This window comes from Misgurnus anguillicaudatus, unplaced genomic scaffold, assembly GCF_027580225.2.
Source record: "Misgurnus anguillicaudatus unplaced genomic scaffold, ASM2758022v2 HiC_scaffold_26, whole genome shotgun sequence".
NCBI lineage: Eukaryota > Metazoa > Chordata > Actinopteri > Cypriniformes > Cobitidae > Misgurnus > Misgurnus anguillicaudatus.
In genome coordinates, this window is record NW_027395276.1 from 4204610 (window position 1) to 4224870 (window position 20261).

Consider the following 20261-nt stretch of genomic DNA (forward strand, 5'->3'; position numbering starts at 1 on the left):
CATAATATTACATGTTAAATTCACGCCTAATCAGACTAAAAGTGATCATTTATGGAACCACCTGATATTGATAGGATCACAGATATATAAACTAAAGACACTGAAGAACTTTTTCTAAAGAACAAATATAAAAAAAACTTTGTATGAGAGAAGATGCTCACCTTGGTCCCGCCCACACTGATGATGCGATAGGCGTGTCTGCTAGCGTCATAAAAAAATGAGACGGTGACCGCATGTTTGCTGGCAGGAATCCAGTTGCGTTTGGAGGCGGGATCGATCTGAAACACATGAGCTCTTGTGCTGAAGAACGGCTGCTCTCTATGAGATACACAAACACACACAAGACATTGTGATGAGTGTTTATAATCACATGCACATATGCACTCACCTAAAGGATTATTAGGAACACCTATTCAATTTCTCATTAATGCAATAATCTAATCAACCAATCACATGGCAATTGCTTCAATGCATTTAGGGGTGTGGTCCTGGTCAAGACAATCTCCTGAACTCCAAACTGATTCTTAAGGTCATTTAAGCAATTTTGAGCGTGGCATGGTTGTTGGTGCCAGACTACTGGGATTTTCACGCACAACCATTTTCAGGGTTTACAAAGAATGATGTGAAAAGGGAAAAACATGCAGTATGCAGCAGTCCTGTGGGCGAAAATGCCTTGTTGATGCTTAGGGTTGGGTATCGTTTGAATTTGAACGATTACGATTCCTTGTTTCGATTCCGGTTCCTATCAATTCTCGATTCCGATTCTTTTAAGAGGCAGGGTCAAAAATGTTTAGTATATTTTAAATGAGCTAGCTAACCAATGGTCTTTCTGAAGGAAATAGTATGACCTTCTCCATCAATTTAAATTTTATAAACTTTTGACTTTTTATGAACTTTACTATTCATTTCTCACATGGCTGTTTTCAACTACAATATAAATATCAAATCTATTAACTTGAATATAAATATTATAAATTATGAATATATTTTTACAGGGGTACACTTTCCTCAAGAGAGCTTTATTTTTGAAAGCCTCATGAAAACACATTTACACATGAGTGTATGATGCTGCTGCAGGTACTTGAACATGTTACCGTGCTCCCATTGATGGGCTAACTAACGTTCGCACTCTTAGCTCGTAAATTGTCTATGAAAAAATACATGGGCTAATTTGTTAGCTCAATGTTGGCGCAAGGCATTCTTTTCAGGGCTCGCAAAATCGCTATCCCGACGTCCCGGGGCTATTGCGAATTCCTGTCGGGTTACCAAAATGCATCTTCGCTCTGCCCGTCGGGTTATCATAGGAAAAATATTTTAATGTTTTTGCATTCTCTCAGATTTTGTTAGGTAGTATGTACGGCGTCGTCTTGTCAGTCATTACTATCCTCACGTAACAAGAAGTGAAACTGAAAGCATAATTAAACCCATTATTCCTTCCGTGTTCACGTCTGAGATGCGCGCTCCTCTGCATCCCGGGTCCGCTCTTCACAAGTTCTGCATCCCGGGTCCGCTTGTTCTTGTGCTCAGCAAAAAGCGCGAACTCAAGTAATTTAAAAATAATAAGTCCTTTTGTTTTCAGAGACTAACATTGTTTTAGCTTTCTTTTTTCTACCAGGGATTTTGAAATTTAGCGAGCCCTCATTGTATATGTATTGTTTTACTTACTTGAAACAGACTGCAGTGCAGTCACTGCGGTGCCAAGCTGGGGGTCAGAGACAGAGGAAGAGGCAGCAGAGGACGGTCGGCGCAGCGCGTCAAAGACGGGGGCACACATTTATTTCTACTCAATGAACGAGGTGCTTTATTACGTTCGACGTGCCTATGCACGAAACAGACGCTTCTTCATTGGTGTTCAGCGGTTTCTTTTTCCGGTCGGCGGACTGTGAATCTAAACTAGGAATCGAAATTTAAACTTTTGAACGATTCCAGGAAAATCGCAAAGCTAGTCCCGGTTCCAATCGATTCTCGATTCTCGATTCCCAAGCCTATTGATGCTAGAGGTCAGAGGAGAATTCAAGCTGATAGAAGAGCAACTTTGACTGAAATAACCACTTGTTACAACCGAGGTATGCAGCAAAGCATTTGTGAAGCCACAACGCGCACAACCTTGATGCGGATGGGCTACAACAGCAGAAGACCCCACCGGGTACCACTCATATTCACTATAAATAGGAAAAAGAGGCTACAATTTGCACGAGCTCACCAAAATTGGACAGTTGATGAATGGAAAAATGTTGCCTGTTCTGATGAGTCTCGATTTCTGTTGAGACATTCAGATGGTAGATTCAAAATTTGGCGTAAACAGAATGAGAACATGGATCCATCATGCCTTGTTACCACTGTGCAGGCTAGTGGTGTAAAGATGTTTTCTTGGCACACTTTAGGCCTCTCAGTACCAATTGTGCATCGTTTAAATGCCACAGCCTACCTGAGCATTGTTTCTGACCATGTCCATCCCTTTATGACCACCATGTACTCATCCTCTGATGACTACTTCCAGCAGGATAATGCACTATGTCACAAAGAACGAATCATTTCAAATTGGTTTCTTGAACATGACAATGAGTTCACTGTACTAAAATGGCCCCCACAGTCACCAGATCTCAACTCAATAGAGCATCTTTGGGATTTGGTGGAACGAGAGCTTCGTGCCCTGGATGTGCATCCCACAAATCTCCATCAACTGCAAGATGCTATCTTATCAATATGGGCCAACATTTCTAAAGAATGCTTTCAGCACCTTGTTGAATCAATGCCAGGTAGAATTAAGGCAGTTCTGAAGGCGAAAGGGGATCAAGGCATAAGGGTCTTATCTAGCAGGGTCTTATCTTTGGGTGACGATTGTCACCCCAAAAAAATAAATGTAATAAATATACTTTTATACTGCAACTTCTTGTCTTGCACTAGCCGTGTGCAAGCTTAATTTCTTCTCGACTGAACAAAAAAAAGACATAAAAATCTTGGATGACATGGGGGTGAGTAAATTATGAGGATTTGTTTATGAACGTGGAGTAATCCTTTAAATGTGTTTGTCACAACACAGAAAAATGTGATATTAACCACCCAACCAAATTTGAATGATTAAAAATAAATAAGTTAAATTAGTTATCAAAAACAGACAGGATTCTCTACTCTCAAACTTTGGGGGCATGCCCTCCGTCACAGATGAAACCACCCGCACTCCCGGGAAAGCTGCCGTCTCTCTTAAAGAGGAAAAACATGGAAAAAGTCAGATTTTCATGTTTAAGTGCTATAATTGGGTCCCCAGTGCTTCTATCATCCTAGAAAACTTGATAAAGATCAACCCAGTAACTTAGTTTTGGTAAACCATTCTCTACAGACACGTGAAAAATTAGGTCATTGAAATTGGTCTCCCCTTGTGATGTCAGAAGGGGATGTTATTATAATAATACCGCCTCTTAATCTGCACTATCCAACCACGGCACTGCCACATAGTGCAGAGGAGACACACAAAAACGGCACATTTTTGCTCACACCTACAAAGCGTCAATTTTATAACAAATTATCTTTGGGGTATTTGAGCTAGAAATTCACATATGTACTCTGTGGACACCAAAGATTTATTTGACGTCTGATAACAAAGGCTCCCTTTAACTTTTAAATACGGCTAACACCTGATTGGATGCTCGTGATTGTGTTGGGGTGGGGCTAAAATGGTGGCTCGATGATGCAACGGAGCCACTAAGCATAATAATCCTGTACACAGAAATGGTAAAAAAAAGTTTAACACTGTGACTCCAGAATTCAGTACTTCATAGTTGACAGTTGTCTTTTTAACATGTTTCAGCAATACAAACATTTATAATGACTTTATAACAATTCTCTGAAATGACTTGAACTTTAAATATTGGAGCCTAAACTTTACAAGCAGATAATATTGGATTTCATGCATTTCGGTCTGTGTTTTTCTCATCATGTCATGACAGACTCTTTAAACTCAGAGTGAAATAAACAATAAATGATGAGATGAAATCTGATGGACGTTTATATCATCTGACTGACAGATTGTCTATGATAATGACAGTTAATGTGTTATGGTTAAACTACATGTGAGCACCCCATCAAAGACTTTGTCATCTCTGACAGCTTTATTTTTAGTCTTCTTGATTTCAAATGATATGATAACATCAGAATATATCTGTGAATCTATTAAAGTAAAGCAAGACAGTAGACATCGGTAACAGCTCCCTGTGTGATGATGGGATCATGAAATGAAATCCAAGAGATTCCGGAAAGGTCAGATTTCAGAAATATCAAATTAAATAACCATTACATTGAGAAGACTGTCTGCACCTGATCATATCCCATAATAATGGGCTTTCTGGAAATGAATCTGGATGAGATGTTATTACCATACAGTATTCCAGCAGTAAAGGTCATTCAGAAGAAAACATCTGGTCTGATGTGTCCTATAGCAGCGTTAGCATTAACTATCAATTATTATTTTTCATCAAATCAGTCAAAAGAAAGTCTGTGTGACACAACTAACAGAATGAAGCTCAGGACCTAATCTGAGGAACCCTTTCATTTCATTCTACCCTACAATAAATCCAGAATGAGTCTCGTATGAAAAGGTCATTGTTGATTTCTCAGGGATCTGAATGAAACACAGATTTCTTATGTAACACATGCTGAGAGCAGCGGTAAGACCTGGAGTTAGATTGAACTTCTATTCAGTCTTCTGTTGCTAAACCCCGAGCCTGAATCTTTTTAACCACAAACTCATACAGACAAACACATCCTTAAAAATCCACCAAACACCATCACACTATCACAGCACTTCTTATAGCCTGTCCTGAATTCCCAGAAATCCATGAGGTGTTTCTTATACATTCACACATCATATATCTCCTCTGACTTTTACATCAAGAAATGTTCTGCGCTAAATTTGAAGTAAAGAAGGTAAATTCACAAATCAACAACTAGAAAAGACAAAGTTACAAACAGACACTGTTTGGACGATGTGCTTTGATTTGTCATATTCTAGCGTATGTAATATGTATGCAAGTAAGGAACAACAGATGAAAGGGCGCTGAATTACTCAAAAATAAATAATACACACCTGAGGTGGTCATGCGGCCACAACCCAAAGAGGAGTTACACAACGGACCAGAGTCAATTATTCTGCTTATACCATGGTTACCACCGCATAAAATATTGTTCAGGCGTTTCATTTCAAGATATTTGACAGGTTTTTGTCCTTAATGATATTGTGAGTAGGATTGAAAGAGTCAGATGACTTCAGTCTCCTCAAAAAAAGCTCAAGATGTGTTTAGTGCCAAGAGAGGTCAACACTATATACTGACTGATGCCTGAGGAAGACATTTAGGGCTAGATTTACAAAACGGTGCAAATTAGCATGAGAGTGCAATTCCAAAAAAAAAAAAAAAAAAACGCAGAAGGCAGTGGTAATATCTGCGGTTTATTTACGAGAAAGATGCACATTAAATAACACAACAGCTGCCGCAATAATGATTTCCATAATAACCAACACAATCTACTAAGAGAAGAGCAAATTAGTTCAGGGTCACAAATAAGTACAGCTGATGAGGTGCAGGTGATCTACTAACGCCTGATGTGCTTAAGTTCAGCACCACAGCTGAGCGTACGAAACCATAGTACACTGAAAAGAACCAGAGGACAAAAAAAGTAAAAAAAAGTTTTAAAAAAAATCCTCTCTCTTGTAGCACGCGCTCTCTAATCTTTGCGATGCCTCCTATCAGCAACAGTTGCATCCATTTCAAACACAAAAATTATTTAAGACATGCTTTTTTTGGCGTTAAATAATGGTGCAAATAAAAGTCATATCACACGCGCAAACATTAGTAGATTGTTTTGCGTGAATCATTTAAATAATCTCCTCACATACATTTTGCGTTTGAAAGGGAAACTCCTAGACATGCAATAAGGTCAGTCACGAAAATAACTAAAGCACAGCTTTTCAGCACTAATGGTGCACTGAACGTCTTTCCTGACAGTCGTTATTTAACGCCAAAATGATGGTTTGCGCTGGCGGTAAATCTGGCCCTTAGTTATGAATTGTTTTGCTTTTAGTTTTGTGTTCATATTTCCTGTATTTTCTGTTTGTTTCTTAATAAAAAGAATGAAAAATAAATATGGATGGACATTAAAACCATCAAAGCTGGTGGTGCTGACCTTGTGGACTTATGCACAGTCAGTACTGTACATCATGAAATAAATTTATATTTTATGGTAATGCGTCACATTATTGCATTTTTAACTCTTTCACCGCCAGCGTTTTTTAAAAAAGTTGCCAGCCAGCGCTTTTCATGATTTTCACCAAAGTTTAATGCCTTCCAGAAAATGTTCTTCTTTAAATATATAAACATACAATATACCAAATGAAAGAACAGACCCTCTGCTTTCAAACAAAAAAAAAAAACGTTTCATCCTACCTTCAGTGGTTCTTTTGTAATCAGCTTTTGAATATGGGTAGGTTTCTGCAAAACACCACATTTTGAGCAAAAAGCAGAGATAATTCCATTTTTGTGACGGACTTTTCATAGAGATCCCATTCAGAGTGATCTTTAAAACAAACACGGACATGCAGACGCTTGCAATAGGGCAATACTTCCGGGTTTAAAAAGTTGCGGAAGGGCGCCACCTGGTGGATAATAGCGGTATTGCGGAAAGAAGGAAAATCTCCTCATTGGCGGGGGAAGCGTTTTCTCTTAATTGACGAGATATCTCGTCAATGGCGGTGAAAGAGTTAAAGGACATTTCTGAGTGCTGAAAAAGAAGAAAACTAAAATCTAATGCAGGACTTTGAACAATTGGACATTTAATAGTGGTGAAGTGTCTTTTTATTTGCACATTTACACCTGTTATTAAGATGCGTTTTGGACAATTAGAGTTTGAGACATGTCCATTCACACCTGGTGTTTTAATCTGCGTCTGTTGTTCACTTTCAATTCGCTTCTGTCCTGATTACTGCGAGGAGATGGTCTATGGATCTCTGCTTTCGTTAAATAAAAAGAGCAGAAGAACTGATGGATTTAATGATGCAAAATGAAACCAAAATAAAAGAGGTGGAGAGCAGCCATGTACTTTAGTTTGATCAATGAAAGCCTAAAGACCAAGCTGAACACTGGATTTGCACTAAAAAGTCAGGACCGATGTAAAATATTGTGCTCGGTACATCACACATTACATCAACAGGTGAAGAGTAGGCGGTCTTTTGTAGCTGTTTGAAGTAAACACATTCGACCACATGCACATCTACACCACAAAAGCAATCCGGTCGAATGTGTTTTTTGAATCTCTCTGAATGTAGTCGAACGTGGATGAGCTAAAAACGTTCACACCCCGTTTACGCCTGTATTCAGCGTTGTCCACTTAAGATCTGATAGACCAAAACACACCGTAATAACAGGTGTAAACAAGGCCTATGACAGCTGGTTGGAGTGATTGAAAACAAGAGGTCTTAGAAAACAAACTAAATTCTTTTTTTTAATAAAATGATAAATCGTACACAATTAAACCAGGAAAGTGTACTAACTAAATTTCCCATAGTCTAAGAGTCTCTGCTTTAAAACAACAGGGCAGTTTGAAGGACACAGAATTTAAAAGAAATGAGGTCAGTCGTGTTCTGACCCAACAGCATCATGTCTGAACAAATCATCTTCATCACTGCTGATTTAATCCACCGTAACACCGCAGAAGGTCAAACTACAACAACAGCTTTATAGTCAGACGTAAAGAAACACGGCGCACCGGACCTTCATCGAGACGAACACTTGAGACGCAGCAACACAACATACATTGTGCAGTAGTCATGGCAACTGGAAAAAACTATACAGCCTGTTTCATCAACAAAATCCCATAGACATCTGTGTGAGATGTGTTTATGGTCATCACTTTCTGTAGAGATTAACAGGGTCATATCTCATCTATACTGTAGGACTTCATCATGTCAAACAGGTGCCTTTCTGTATTTTATCAGACAAATCCTGTGTTTAATTTACAATGACTGTAAAAAAATAAATACCTTAATATGTACTTTGTTGCCAAAGATAAGTTGACCTAGATATTTGGTAGATGTACATAAACCAACAAGACTTTTATGTGATATTTACTCAAAATCAAAAGATGAAATTATACACAAACAAAGCCATTACAAGAACAAAATTAACTTCTGGCCAAGCTTACAAAATAAACCTGATCACAGAAATCAGCTCATCTTAAATGATCACCCATTTTGTTTCATCTTTCATTCTAAACTTACATAAGATCTCTTAAACAAAGCATCTCTGACCATAGACATAGATAAACACAGATGAACTCACCTCTCTCTGTGTAATGAAAACATCCTCACTGGACAGATGGACCGAGTCTTTATCTATAACAGCAAAGAAAAATTACAGAAAATAATTTATAAATCCTAACATTAAAGAAAAGTTTTACTAGAAATGAATTACACGATTTTGTGTGAAATGATACATGCAAATATCACATCTATACATTTTATTTATACAACGAATAACTGCATTAATAATAATACTAATAATTATTATTATTTATTAATTTGTAAAATATCAGTCTATAAGCCAGAAAGACTTTAAGGTGACATCATTTAAAAGTTACATCAATACATTATTTAAAGAAATATTTATTTAGCTACTTTAATGTGCGTCATTTCTAAAAGATCAATGACGTACCTTCACAAAATTAACACATGCACCTTATTTTCGACATTACAATTTCCTACATAAAAAATGTAGATATATAATGTTTCTGAAGTGTCATCATTTAAAAATCTACTTTAGTTTCAAATTGTTGTAAAAACGCATTTCTGTAAAAAAAATAAAATAATTATATATATATATATATATATATATATATATATATATATATATATATATATGTTACTTTAACTTAAAAAATTTAACTTGACTTTATAAGTTATGTCAACCTTTACTTAAAAGGTCAAAACTTAAAATAGTAGGTTAAATTGACTTGCAAAACCAAGCTGCTTTAACTTGATGGATTTTTTACAGTGCGACATGGTTTTCAAAAACCACAAGTAAACCATGTTTACTGTAGTAAAACCATAGTTTTGCTAATACTAATCAAAAAACATGGTTCCTGCACTTTTACCACATCAAAAAACATGGTTATTTTTGTAAGGGAACACGTGACCCTGCAAGTACCTTTAAATTTCTTGAACTACTCAGGTATACAAATATTAAATGCACCAATGCAGCATTGCTTTAAAAGATGAGTAAATATTTGCTTTGAGTCACATAACTAGTTTTCAGAAGTGTCAGCACCCAACAGTTTGCTCATGAATCCATTCGAGTTAAATGAAGTCTGTATAAAGTCTATGAAGGTAAAGTTGCTTTGTCATATGTTGAGGTTTATATTCAAATGTGACATGACAGACTCACCTCATGTCTCAGTAAACACACAGGATGAGATGCAGCAGCAGCAGCAGCTGTATTCCTGGCTCTCTATCGAGTGAACACGACGTTTATTTGCATGGCAACAAGCGAATCGGTGCCTCGTGATGACCACGCGCCTTTTAATTCCTCTTTTCTCTCTTTGCTTGTACTTCAGTGAGCTCGCGGCTTCGCGGGAAAGCCCCGCGGGCGGCGACGCTCTGATGTTTCCCGCCGCGACTTTGATGACGCGCCGCGATTGTTACTTTGTAATCAGTTGAGCTTTCATGTCCCGAGCGCGAGCCGCTGCTGCTCTGTGTTGCGACCACCGCCGCGGGTGCGCTTTTTAAATCGCTCGTGGACGCCCTCCGGTGGCGGGAATCACGGCCATCAGCATCATTGCGGTATCTGCGGGGTTTCTTTAACACGCCATTCCAGCTCTAGTGATCTGTGTCAATAACTCAAAGCCGTGCACGTGACGATATATCGCCAAACCTAGCATGGAAATACAATGCTTTATGGCAGGGAAATATTCTTTGTATTTGTGTAGTTTTGCAGCTATTTGCCAGTAACTTACTGTATTTAAATTGATGTTATTTACTGGCAACAGTTTGTTGAATGTTAAATGAACATTAAACACCAACAAGTCTTTATCTTTACAGAATAAAACTATAAAATAACAGCCTCGTGGCATGCAAAGCTTTCTGGGAATTAAAATCTGAAGGAAAAAACAGAAAAAGGTTGATGAGGATTTCTGTTTCCCAAAATGCTTTGCATGAGGCTGTTATTTTATTCTGTAAAGACGAAGACTTGTTAATGTTTAATGTTCATTACATTTTTATGTTTTGATTTGATTAATTGGACAAAAAAATCTGTCAAGGATAACACAATAAAGTTAAAAATAACTTATTTCCATTGTGGTCCTTGAAGTCAAACACAACTTCACTTCTAGTGCAAAGGAAGTAGGGGCATTGGCATTATTTAGTGGCAACAGATTTAAATCTACAGTAAGTTACTGGCAAAACAACTTCATAAGTGCATATTGTTTGTAGGGTACTATTGTACAAAATCTATCACACAAATTTAAGGAAAATGCCTTGAAAATATTCGTAACACTTTACAATAAGGCTACTTGTTAACGATAGTAAATTTATTAGCTAACATGAACTAGAAATTCATGTTATAGAAACGCATTTAATAATTTTTTTTGTTGATGTTATTTAATGCCTATATATTTGTTAATGTTATTTCATTCACTTTTTTATAAATAAAAATTGTATTCGTAAATGCAAAAATTAACATGAATTAAGATGAATAAATGCTGCAGAAGTATTGTTCATTGTTAGTTCATGTTATCTAATGTAAAACGAATATTAAATATTAACACAAACAACATTATTGTAAAGTACAATCATAATATTTGAAAAAAAAAACTCTTAAATGTAAATAATTTATGTATTATATATGCATGGTTATAACATTTAACTATTAATAATAATGAGCTATAAATGATTTTAAATGTTTAATGCATGCTTGAGTTGATGACAGAGATCAGGATGAACACATTAGTCCTACTGCAGGTAGATTCTGATGCAGAAAATAAACCTTAAGTTAAATACAACATGTTTAACTAGTTTATAGTATTGAACCAGTGAAGACTTGTACACATTTCTTAACAGCAACAGAATATAATTACTAGAAGTGAATTGCTTTTTGAAATGGGAAAATTTATTTAAACTTTACATTTTTTTTAAAGTATAACATGACACAAAAACATACTGTATTCATCCACAACTGTAAATATTTGATTTACCTCAAACAGTTTAACATTCACAATCATTCAAATCCTTCAGTGAGTCAAGTAATGGAGCGAGGGGTTGGGTGAAAGAAAGCAACATTTATTTGTAATGTTACATGTACATTCTGTGGGTGTGATTATTCTTTCCACAAAACAAAATCCTGATGTTCGGGTCAATGACAAAACAGCCTCCTAAAAACGTAAAAAATCTTTTAAAAATAGATGTAATGCATATTTTTGAGTCAGGAACAATGTTTCAAAAGTTTTGTTTGTTGAACATTTAAGGTGGTACAACCATTCATTGTCTATTTGCCAAATAAGTTTGAATGCACTATTTTTGCCATGCTGATTGTTTATGTGACAGTGGCATTTAAAGTTATAATCCTAAAAAATGTTAAAATAACTTTACCATAAAACTAACTTTTGAATACTAAATTTAAGAACAACAATATTTTAAAAAGCATAATAGCATTTATAGACAACCTTTGCTTGCATTTATTAAAACTTAAATTACTTTACATTGGTTGTACCACCTGACACAAAAAGTGTCACAGCCTACCCCTCACATTAAAGTAGCTGTTTTTTCGGTATTTAAGAGAAATCGACAAACTTTATTCAGCCATAAAGACCACCTGGCGTTCAATGGATGATGTGATATGTTTACGGTTTATACTTGTTATCTTCTTAATAAAAGGCCTATAATTGCAGTTGTACTACCTTGATATTAAAGAACATACAAATTGTTGAAAGAAATTTTTCAACTATGCCAACATCCCGACAACTAATATTCATACATTTTGGTTTTATATGAATGGTATTTAAGAAGTATATTTATGAATTTGACATCAAATGCAAAAGCTTATACCAGCAAGTGGAAGTCCGTTAAATGTGAATTCATTGCAGAGGTCAGGTGGTGCAACCAGAAAGTCAAAGGGTGCAACAAATGCCCCTAAGAAATAAAATGCATTAAGCCCCAATAATTTTAATAAGTTAATAATTAATGCCAAAGTATCTTATATTTAATTTTCTGAATTTAAACACCATTTAAATAGTTGTCTTAAACTGCTAATTTGTACAAACAGTTGCCCCGTCTGCCATTTTACAAGTTTGATATATTTAGTTAAATCAATGATATATTTATTTATTTGTGTATTTAAACTAAACAGGTTTTATAGAATAAAAAGTGACATCATTAATGCATCAAGTTACTTTGTACATAATGCCCCCAGACACAAAAATATGCATAACATGTCATTGACCCGTGTATACTTCATATCCTAATGTTATAATCATTTTGTTTCTCTTCAATGCAGGCTATACAGAAAAATCAGTATGATGCAACTTTTCTCAGTGTTTTTCCAATCTCTTCAAACTCTAAATCAGAACTGAAATACATCACAAATCACAGTGGCCATGTTGTTGAATGTTAGTATTCACCTCGTATCCTCAATAATTTGTCATCATGTCAAATCTGATCACTGATAATTACAATTAATTTATGCAATGTAAACTAAACTAAGAATAAAGAAATGTTAAAGTTTATTCTAAAATGAGAAAGTTATATTTGAAAAAGAGAGTAGAGCAGTCAGAGACACGCATACATGCTCAGAACTATTAAACATTTATTTAACATTTTTTGCAACCTGCGCATCGATTATGAACGGATTTTGATTGTCTCGTGGGTAAAGAAAGATGAAGCAAAAAAAATTAGTTTTAGGCAAAGAGTGTAAATTTAAAAGGAATTTAAGGTTATAAAATGCATGTTGCAGTACTTCAGTAATATCAAACAGTCAACCGTAAGTATGGAGTAACAGCAAAGTATAAACACTCCCGAGTAAAAGTACAAAGTTGAAGTGAGTGCAACAGATGTTAAAGCTGCCACAAAACTCAGCTGGTCCTTCGAAACCAAAAAAAAGAAGAAGTTGAAATTAGGAGCAACTTCCACACTGAGAGAGAGAGAGAGAGGTTACATGAAAACCAGATCATACAAATAATATTTAAATGAGTTACTAAGAAGGAAAAAGCAAATCAACAACTTGAACAGAGGGAAAACAACGCAAAACTACATCTATCACAACACAATAATAATGAGGGAGGGCTGTCTGATAACACAAAGACACACACGCACGCACGCACATACACGCACTCCTCTGGGGCAGTGTTCGTTTCTGCCCGATCTCACTGACATCATCATCATAATATAAGAGCGCAAGACATCGTCTCTTACAGTCAGACACAAAAACAGCGAGAATCTCACCTGTCTGTCCTTCATTTGGTGCTGCGATATCCTTTCGCTTTCTTTGAGGCGCACTTCATTTTTTCACACCTTTGATTAAAGCCATTTGGACATTTCTATACTTGTTATGACATGCGTCACTCTGATTGGACAGAACTGCAGTGGGAGGGGTTAACTGCGTATCTGTCCGCGTTGCGAGATGATTACCGATTTACACGGCATCGAGTCGTCATTTAATCAGTAGTTTGGCTGTAGTACATTTCACTACAGATTTAAAATGATCTTACGCAAGTCTCGCCTCTCGACTCCGTCTGTTCGGGGACTTAATTGATTTTTATAGTAAGATATTAAGAAGTCACATCTAAATCAAGCGTAATCTACCTCATTGCTTTTATTCTATTTGAACAAAAACCTTTTAAAATGAAAGAGGGAAAATCAGGACAAATCTGTCAGGCTCTTCCACGTCAGCTCTCCAGAGACAAACATTTAAAAGAAACAAAAAGAAAAATTCCCAAAACCATGTTATGTTAAACAACCCATTTTCTTTTCGAATGACTTGGCGTAGAGCGACTAAAGATGCGACGGGCCCTCCGTTACAGAACTTCGACCCACCCAGACGTCAGGCGGTAAACTTTCCTCAAAGTTGAATCCCTCTTCAGAGCGTCCTAGCACCGTCGATTGAGAGGAGACCTCCTTCTTCAATTCTCCGAAACCAAACCGAACTCAAAACTTTTGCCGCAGGTATCCCTGACCTCCAAGATGTCCGGTGATAGAACCTGAATGTAAGATGTCAACTTTGAGGGGAACTTTATTTTCCCAAATTCAGCTGCTTAAAAGCGTTTGTAATTATTTGTAAATATGTCACACCCCCTCTCTCAGCTCGTGGAGACGACAGCACGCGTGGTTTTTGCAGGTAGTTTTAAGAGAACTTCATCTTTGCTCCGTCTCTGGTTGGCAGGGCGAGGCCTGAGGCTGGCGTTCATAGCCAGGCGAGAGAGAGAGAGAGATAGAGAGAGAGAGAGATAGAGGGGCCTGGAAGGGCCCCTGCACTCTTGGAGCCTCCTCCACATTGCGGAGTTGTAGATCGAAGATCTCGTGTTTCGTCTCCTCCTAACACTGCGTCTCCCCTCTCCTCCTCCTCCTCCTCATCCTCAACGAATGGCGGATGTAGACCTCCATTCTCACGTTCTCTTCACCTCCTGTCCAGCTTCGCTCCCTCCTGTGATTGGTTAGATTCTCTCCTGTTGCTCCCACATCATGGTGCTTCAGTTGTAACAGTGGTAAACGGGCATCCATGTTTGTTCTTTTTTTATATTTACCCATATTTAAAATGCTGATGAACTAAGCTCAGCACAGGCCTAGCTCTTGTTCCAACAACCTGAAGAGACAAACACAGACAGACGGCATTATTACTCTTGATCTTAAACTCTTCTTTGTTGCATTTGAAGAAACAAGCAGAGAATATCAACACAGACATCTGCCGTGTGCCTGTCCCCTGAACCGTTTAACAGGCGCTGTCCCCGAGGACACCCAAGTTTATTTCAATAGTTTGCATGTACATTTTAATCTATCACAACAAAATATACATCATTAAAAAGGTACTTTTTATATTTTAAAACATTTTCGCAGTTATAATAATGCAGTGACAGTCATTTATTAATTTGTGACAAGAGTATGCAGCAAACCGTTGACACCTAGTGGCCGTTGTTGGTAAAAACCATTAAAAGTGTAACTTTGGGGTTACACCAGGCGCGTTTGAGGCATCAAATTCGCGTCTAGTTTGTTGCTTGAACATTTTGAGTTTACTCGCTTCATTCGCGTGTGTAATTCTAGTCATTGAGACATTCACGCGGAAATTTGGGTCATGGGGAGATTCTGCGACTTCCTGTATTCACATCACTACTAAAGCAAGCTCCTGATTGGTTAACACGGCGTGTTTTTCCACCAAAGTTAAAATTTTTCAACTCGCGTCTAGAAGCACGAATCAGGCGGAATCGTATCTACCGCGCCGCAACACCTCCAGACGCGCATTAACGCTTTTTACGTTGACTTAACATTGAAATCACTCGCGCTTGACGCCTCTACCGCAGCTGGTCTGAACACACCATTACACAAACCTCTTTTTTTGTGATAATTTTATATATAAATATATACTTTACTGTTTTTTTTATTTATTACAATAAACTGATGTAACATTTTTTTTAAATATTTATGTAATATTTTCACCTCCAGACACTTCCATGAAAAACTTAAACATGGACCGAGATTAGGCTTCCAGACCAAAAAAATGCCAGAGTTATGTTCATCTGAAGGTGTACATCACATTTTCACCCCCCACTCAAAAAAGCTGCGCCCGTTAAGGGGTTAAGTCATCTAGATAGGAAGTGACGGTTCATTACACCAGTCAGACAGATGGGCAATATTCTTCATAAATGGGCACAAGAGGAATGGGCGCATATATTTTATGTGAACTCTATCAACAGGAGTTCAGGAAAATATAAACAAATGGTATTGGTAATAAATACACTCTCTGAGAGGCTATATTTCATGTTTTGACTGTAAATGTCACATCCATAACGGTGTAACCTAGGTTGTGTGTGTGTGTGTGTGTGTTTGTGTGTGTGTTCTTACACTCTAGTACTGTGAGAGTCCCGTCACTCCTCCGTGCTGGTAAGCCCGTTCACCCTGATAGGTGGAATCCTGGGAGAGCGCCACATCCATCTGGGACTTGAATTCATCACCCAGATAGCTGTCCTGTTTCACACAACAGAGACGCACAAAACCAGGTTAATAACACAACACAGAGTAAAAAATACAAGTGCACATTTTCTCATTAATATTACATGTATGCATGTGGCAGATGCCTTACGCAAGGCGACTTGACAGAAATGTTTACAGGGTTCCCACACCTTAGTTAACTTCAAATTCAAGGACCTTTCAAGGACTATCCAGGTCAAATACTCTCAAATTCAAGGACTAAATGTGGGGACACATTTCAAGTGAGATCAAGGTTACATCGTGTTACCTTTTAAGATACATTGTTACAGTTTCCTTTCGAGGGAACTCGCGCTGCGTCACTGCAGTGACACTTTGGGGACGCCTCCAGAGGTAAGTGCGTCTGAATGTGTATATCAAATTCAACCAATAGTGAGGATTAACGACAAAGACAGGGTGACGCGGGAGCCAGGAAGTATATCGCTATCTGAAATATTGCCAAAGACGACGTTACAGGGACGCAGGAAGTATGGCAAGAGAGACGCAGCGTCTCATTCCCTTCTCAGGGAACAACAGTTACATACGTAACCCGAGACGTTTTCATGTGTCAAACACAACTATGCAAAAAAGCATTTTGGTATGAATAGGGTTGGGCATCGAGAACCGGTTCCAACTGGAACCGGCTCCAAAATAACGATGCCATTGGAATCATTTAGAAAATTTGTTTTCGATTCCGATCATCGGTTCCAAACGTGCAAGTTTTGGTTTCCATAGCGGCCACCGTATTTCCGGAAGTGCTTGCCGCGCACGAGCCCACTTGTTCAGTTGCAGTCATGGAGCACGGTAAGCGACGCTCAAAAGTGTGGCTTTATTTCACATTAAAAAAGCCGGCACAGTGCAACACATGTAATAAACTTATTTCTTGCACGGGAGGATGCACTACAAACATGACTAAATACCTACGCCTGCATGGTGTACAAATTAACAAGGACTGTAGCGTGTTCGACGTGTTGTGCAGGTCAACGGTCTCGTCCTCCTCGGGCAACCCTGCGCCAACAAACATTACCTCGTCGTCACAATCAGGTAAGTGATTGTAGTGTAACAAATGTTACCTTTTTATCATCCGCCTCGGCTATCGTGACGGTAGTTGTAACAGTTCACTCGGGTTTGTTTACACGCAGTGATGAGCAGACAACGTTGTTCCGAAGCCCTTTTTTTTTATTTCCAACGAAACAGTCTCCATCGCTTTCTTATCAGGTTTACATCATCTGAACACCCGGGTGGCAAGGCAAAACTTGCAAATAAACTTGAGATAAACATGAAAACAGCTCGTATTTCCTTCTGTGTATCACTATTAACAACGCACATGCGAACACAGCGCTCCTCGACTACATGCACTACAAGCCCCACATTCTTAAAGAGACAATACCCATTTTCCCGTAACACAAAGCGCTTAACCAAATTGCTAGTTGTGGTGAACAACAACGTTCCTAATTTTCTCCTACATAAGCTGCAGTTCCCAAATATAAAACTCATTGAATCAAAATAAACATTTCCTCTGTGAAATGAGCCTGTGTCATGTTTTGACTCCACCCCTCAAAGAATCGGAATTGAGAATCGAAAAGAACCGAAATCGAAAGGAAGAATCGGAATTGGAATCAGAATCGTTCAAATCAAAACGATGCCCAACCCTAGGTATGAATCAACATTCACATACAGAAGATATAAGCATTTAAAGTGAACAATTTAGCATGTGTGCTTAAAAAGTCTAGAATTTGATGATATTATCCTACACTACACAGGAAATAATATGGATTTTCCCCAGAAAACTTCTTGCATAAAATAGATTCAAGCACTTTCAATGACAATTTTCCCCCCCAGATTTACTAACTTTCAAGGATTTCAAGGACTCGTGGGAACCCTGACTTTTTTATAATGTTACATTGTTTCAAAGCAGCTTTACATTGCACAAAAGGCAAACATAAAACATAGAGACTACAAGGTTTCATTAAGAGCTCAGATGCAAAAGCCGCTAACTGCCACCTCTTTTAAAAATTGAGATAATAATATTAATGCTCTTGGCATGTATTATATGTTCATCAAATATTATATGTGCTTCAAATCCACTTAATCTCAGCCTCAGGTCATTCAGTAATACAGGTTTGTTTGATAAATAAAAGCTTATTTAGAAGAAAACATGTCAGACAGACTTCAAGGGTTTGGTTTGCATCTGAGCTCTCCAATTGCAAATTCTTGTTTCATGTTTGTTGTTTATACCTGTGAGAGTTCAGGCTGGGACAGTCCAGGCTGGCTCATCTGTGAAGGTTGGCTCATAGTGATGTAACCCTGGGTCAGAGGACCCTGAGAGAACGGCTGTGATACCAGATCCTGACTCGCCTGACTGCTCGGCATGTTGGCCTGCCCGCTCCCGTGGTTACCTGTGCCCCGGTTTCTCTGACGACCTCCACGACCTCCGGTCTTGCCTTTAGGTGCACCACGTCCTGAGCAAGAGCGAGAATAGATCGTCATATCTTTACAGCTAACTTCATATAAACTGCTGTTGTACATGACTCTGATGTTGTTTTACCTGCAGCCGGTCCATTCACCTGGCCCAGGTACCCGGGCGGAGGCATGGGTGGCATGACAAGGTTGAACGGGATAGGGATGTTCAGGGAACCCATTGGGTTTGGCCCGGTTCCGATCATTCCAACCTGGTCGTGGGTCTGGAAGTACATATTAGACGGACGTCCTGCAAAGACAGATCACAGAATATTGCCACCTCATTTTCATCTCAAAAATGTGTTTATAAAAACAAGATAACCATGAAAGAACGGAGAAAGTACTAAATACATCGTGAACGGCTCTCACCAGTGCTACTGCGGTCATACACCGATCCAGGAATCATGGCCTCTCTTGCATCATACATGGCAGTACTCATGAACCGGGCACCCTGACAAAAAAAAACAAACACATCCACTTTATTAGGAGTACAAGTATGCATTACACAGGTTTTTTTCCATCATTAAAAAGTAACTCATTCTGGAGCCCTTTCTAAAATAAATTAAATACTATAAACATTTACATTTAGCAGACACTATCATCTAAGGTGACTTACAGCAGATCTGTTGAAAATCGTTAGCATAAGAAAACATACAACATAGAGCCCTTACATCCAAACAGATCAAGTGTTTTGGGAAACTGAAACCAGTATTTTTTTGAAACCGGGTCCGCCAATAAATCAGCCAATCCATATAATTTGTGATACGATAATAACATAACAGCAACAACAACAACAGCAGACAACATGCTTGTGTTTGTCCTGCAGAAGGTAGTGAAAAAAAATCTTCTGCTCTTTTGCTATTATGAAGAGCAACAAAGGATTTTTGGACAACAACAAGTTTTATGCACATGCTCCAAGTGGTCTTCTCTGTTTTCAGTGCATTTCTGTGGCATAGTCAGCTCAGTGGTTTTGTGTGTATACCACTGATCTATATAAATAACTGGATTGCGCATAGAACGCTTAACGTAACAGCGTGAGGTGAAGCCAGCGCAGAGTTCGAGGCGACATCTTGGTATACCCAACCGGCAGACGGCGTCATTGACTTCCATTCAAAATCATGTTTTAAATTCACCCGCTTTACAGCGTATCAGTCACGCAAGATTAATTTTAGGATATGTGTACGTAATTTAACTGTTAATTCTGGTGTTATTTGCAATGTTTATGCTTTAATCGGGCAGGAAAATGGATTTATAAAAAACCGTTAAGGTAAGTGTGTCTGCTGCGTTCTGTTAATGACACGGGTATAAATAAAGTTTTTTTTGACATTTAGCTACACGGTCAGGGTTATTTCTCTAAATAAGTTTAGGTAACTTGTAAGTTTAGATAACATAAAACCAGCAAATTATTGCATGCAAATACGGTACAAAGTATGATTATTTATTTAGATTTTCAGAATGAGCACGTTTGTCATTAATACTAAATATGTTGCGGTCTGTCTGCTGATCTGATACTCTGTACTGAAGATGAATGTATAATAACTGATTAAAAACTAAAATGTACAACTTTCAGTAAATAACTATGTTCATGCTTTGG

General features: G+C 37.9%; 2 protein-coding genes across 3 annotated transcripts in view; both read right to left on the reverse strand.

The window, feature by feature from the left end:
• LOC141362375 (homer protein homolog 3-like) overlaps nt 1-9849 on the reverse strand; it is a 29447-nt gene extending 19598 nt beyond the window's left edge. Inside the window, exons 1-3 of the mRNA XM_073864364.1 lie at nt 9429-9849; nt 8328-8380; nt 162-318 (exon numbers count right to left, since the gene is read on the reverse strand). Coding sequence (XP_073720465.1) covers nt 162-318; nt 8328-8350 — 180 coding nt within the window. The 5' untranslated portion in view covers nt 8351-8380; nt 9429-9849. The remainder of the gene's footprint in view (nt 1-161; nt 319-8327; nt 8381-9428) is intronic.
• A 1447-nt stretch (nt 9850-11296) lies between these two features.
• The window catches only part of LOC129443210 (regulator of nonsense transcripts 1), a 38681-nt gene continuing 29716 nt past the window's right edge, over nt 11297-20261 (reverse strand). For both annotated transcript variants that reach the window (XM_073864448.1, XM_073864447.1), the window contains exons 20-24: nt 19037-19118; nt 18756-18917; nt 18446-18669; nt 16085-16207; nt 11297-14831 (exon numbers count right to left, since the gene is read on the reverse strand). In XM_073864448.1, the coding sequence (XP_073720549.1) occupies nt 16088-16207; nt 18446-18669; nt 18756-18917; nt 19037-19118 (588 nt within the window). In that variant the 3' untranslated portion in view covers nt 11297-14831; nt 16085-16087. The remainder of the gene's footprint in view (nt 14832-16084; nt 16208-18445; nt 18670-18755; nt 18918-19036; nt 19119-20261) is intronic.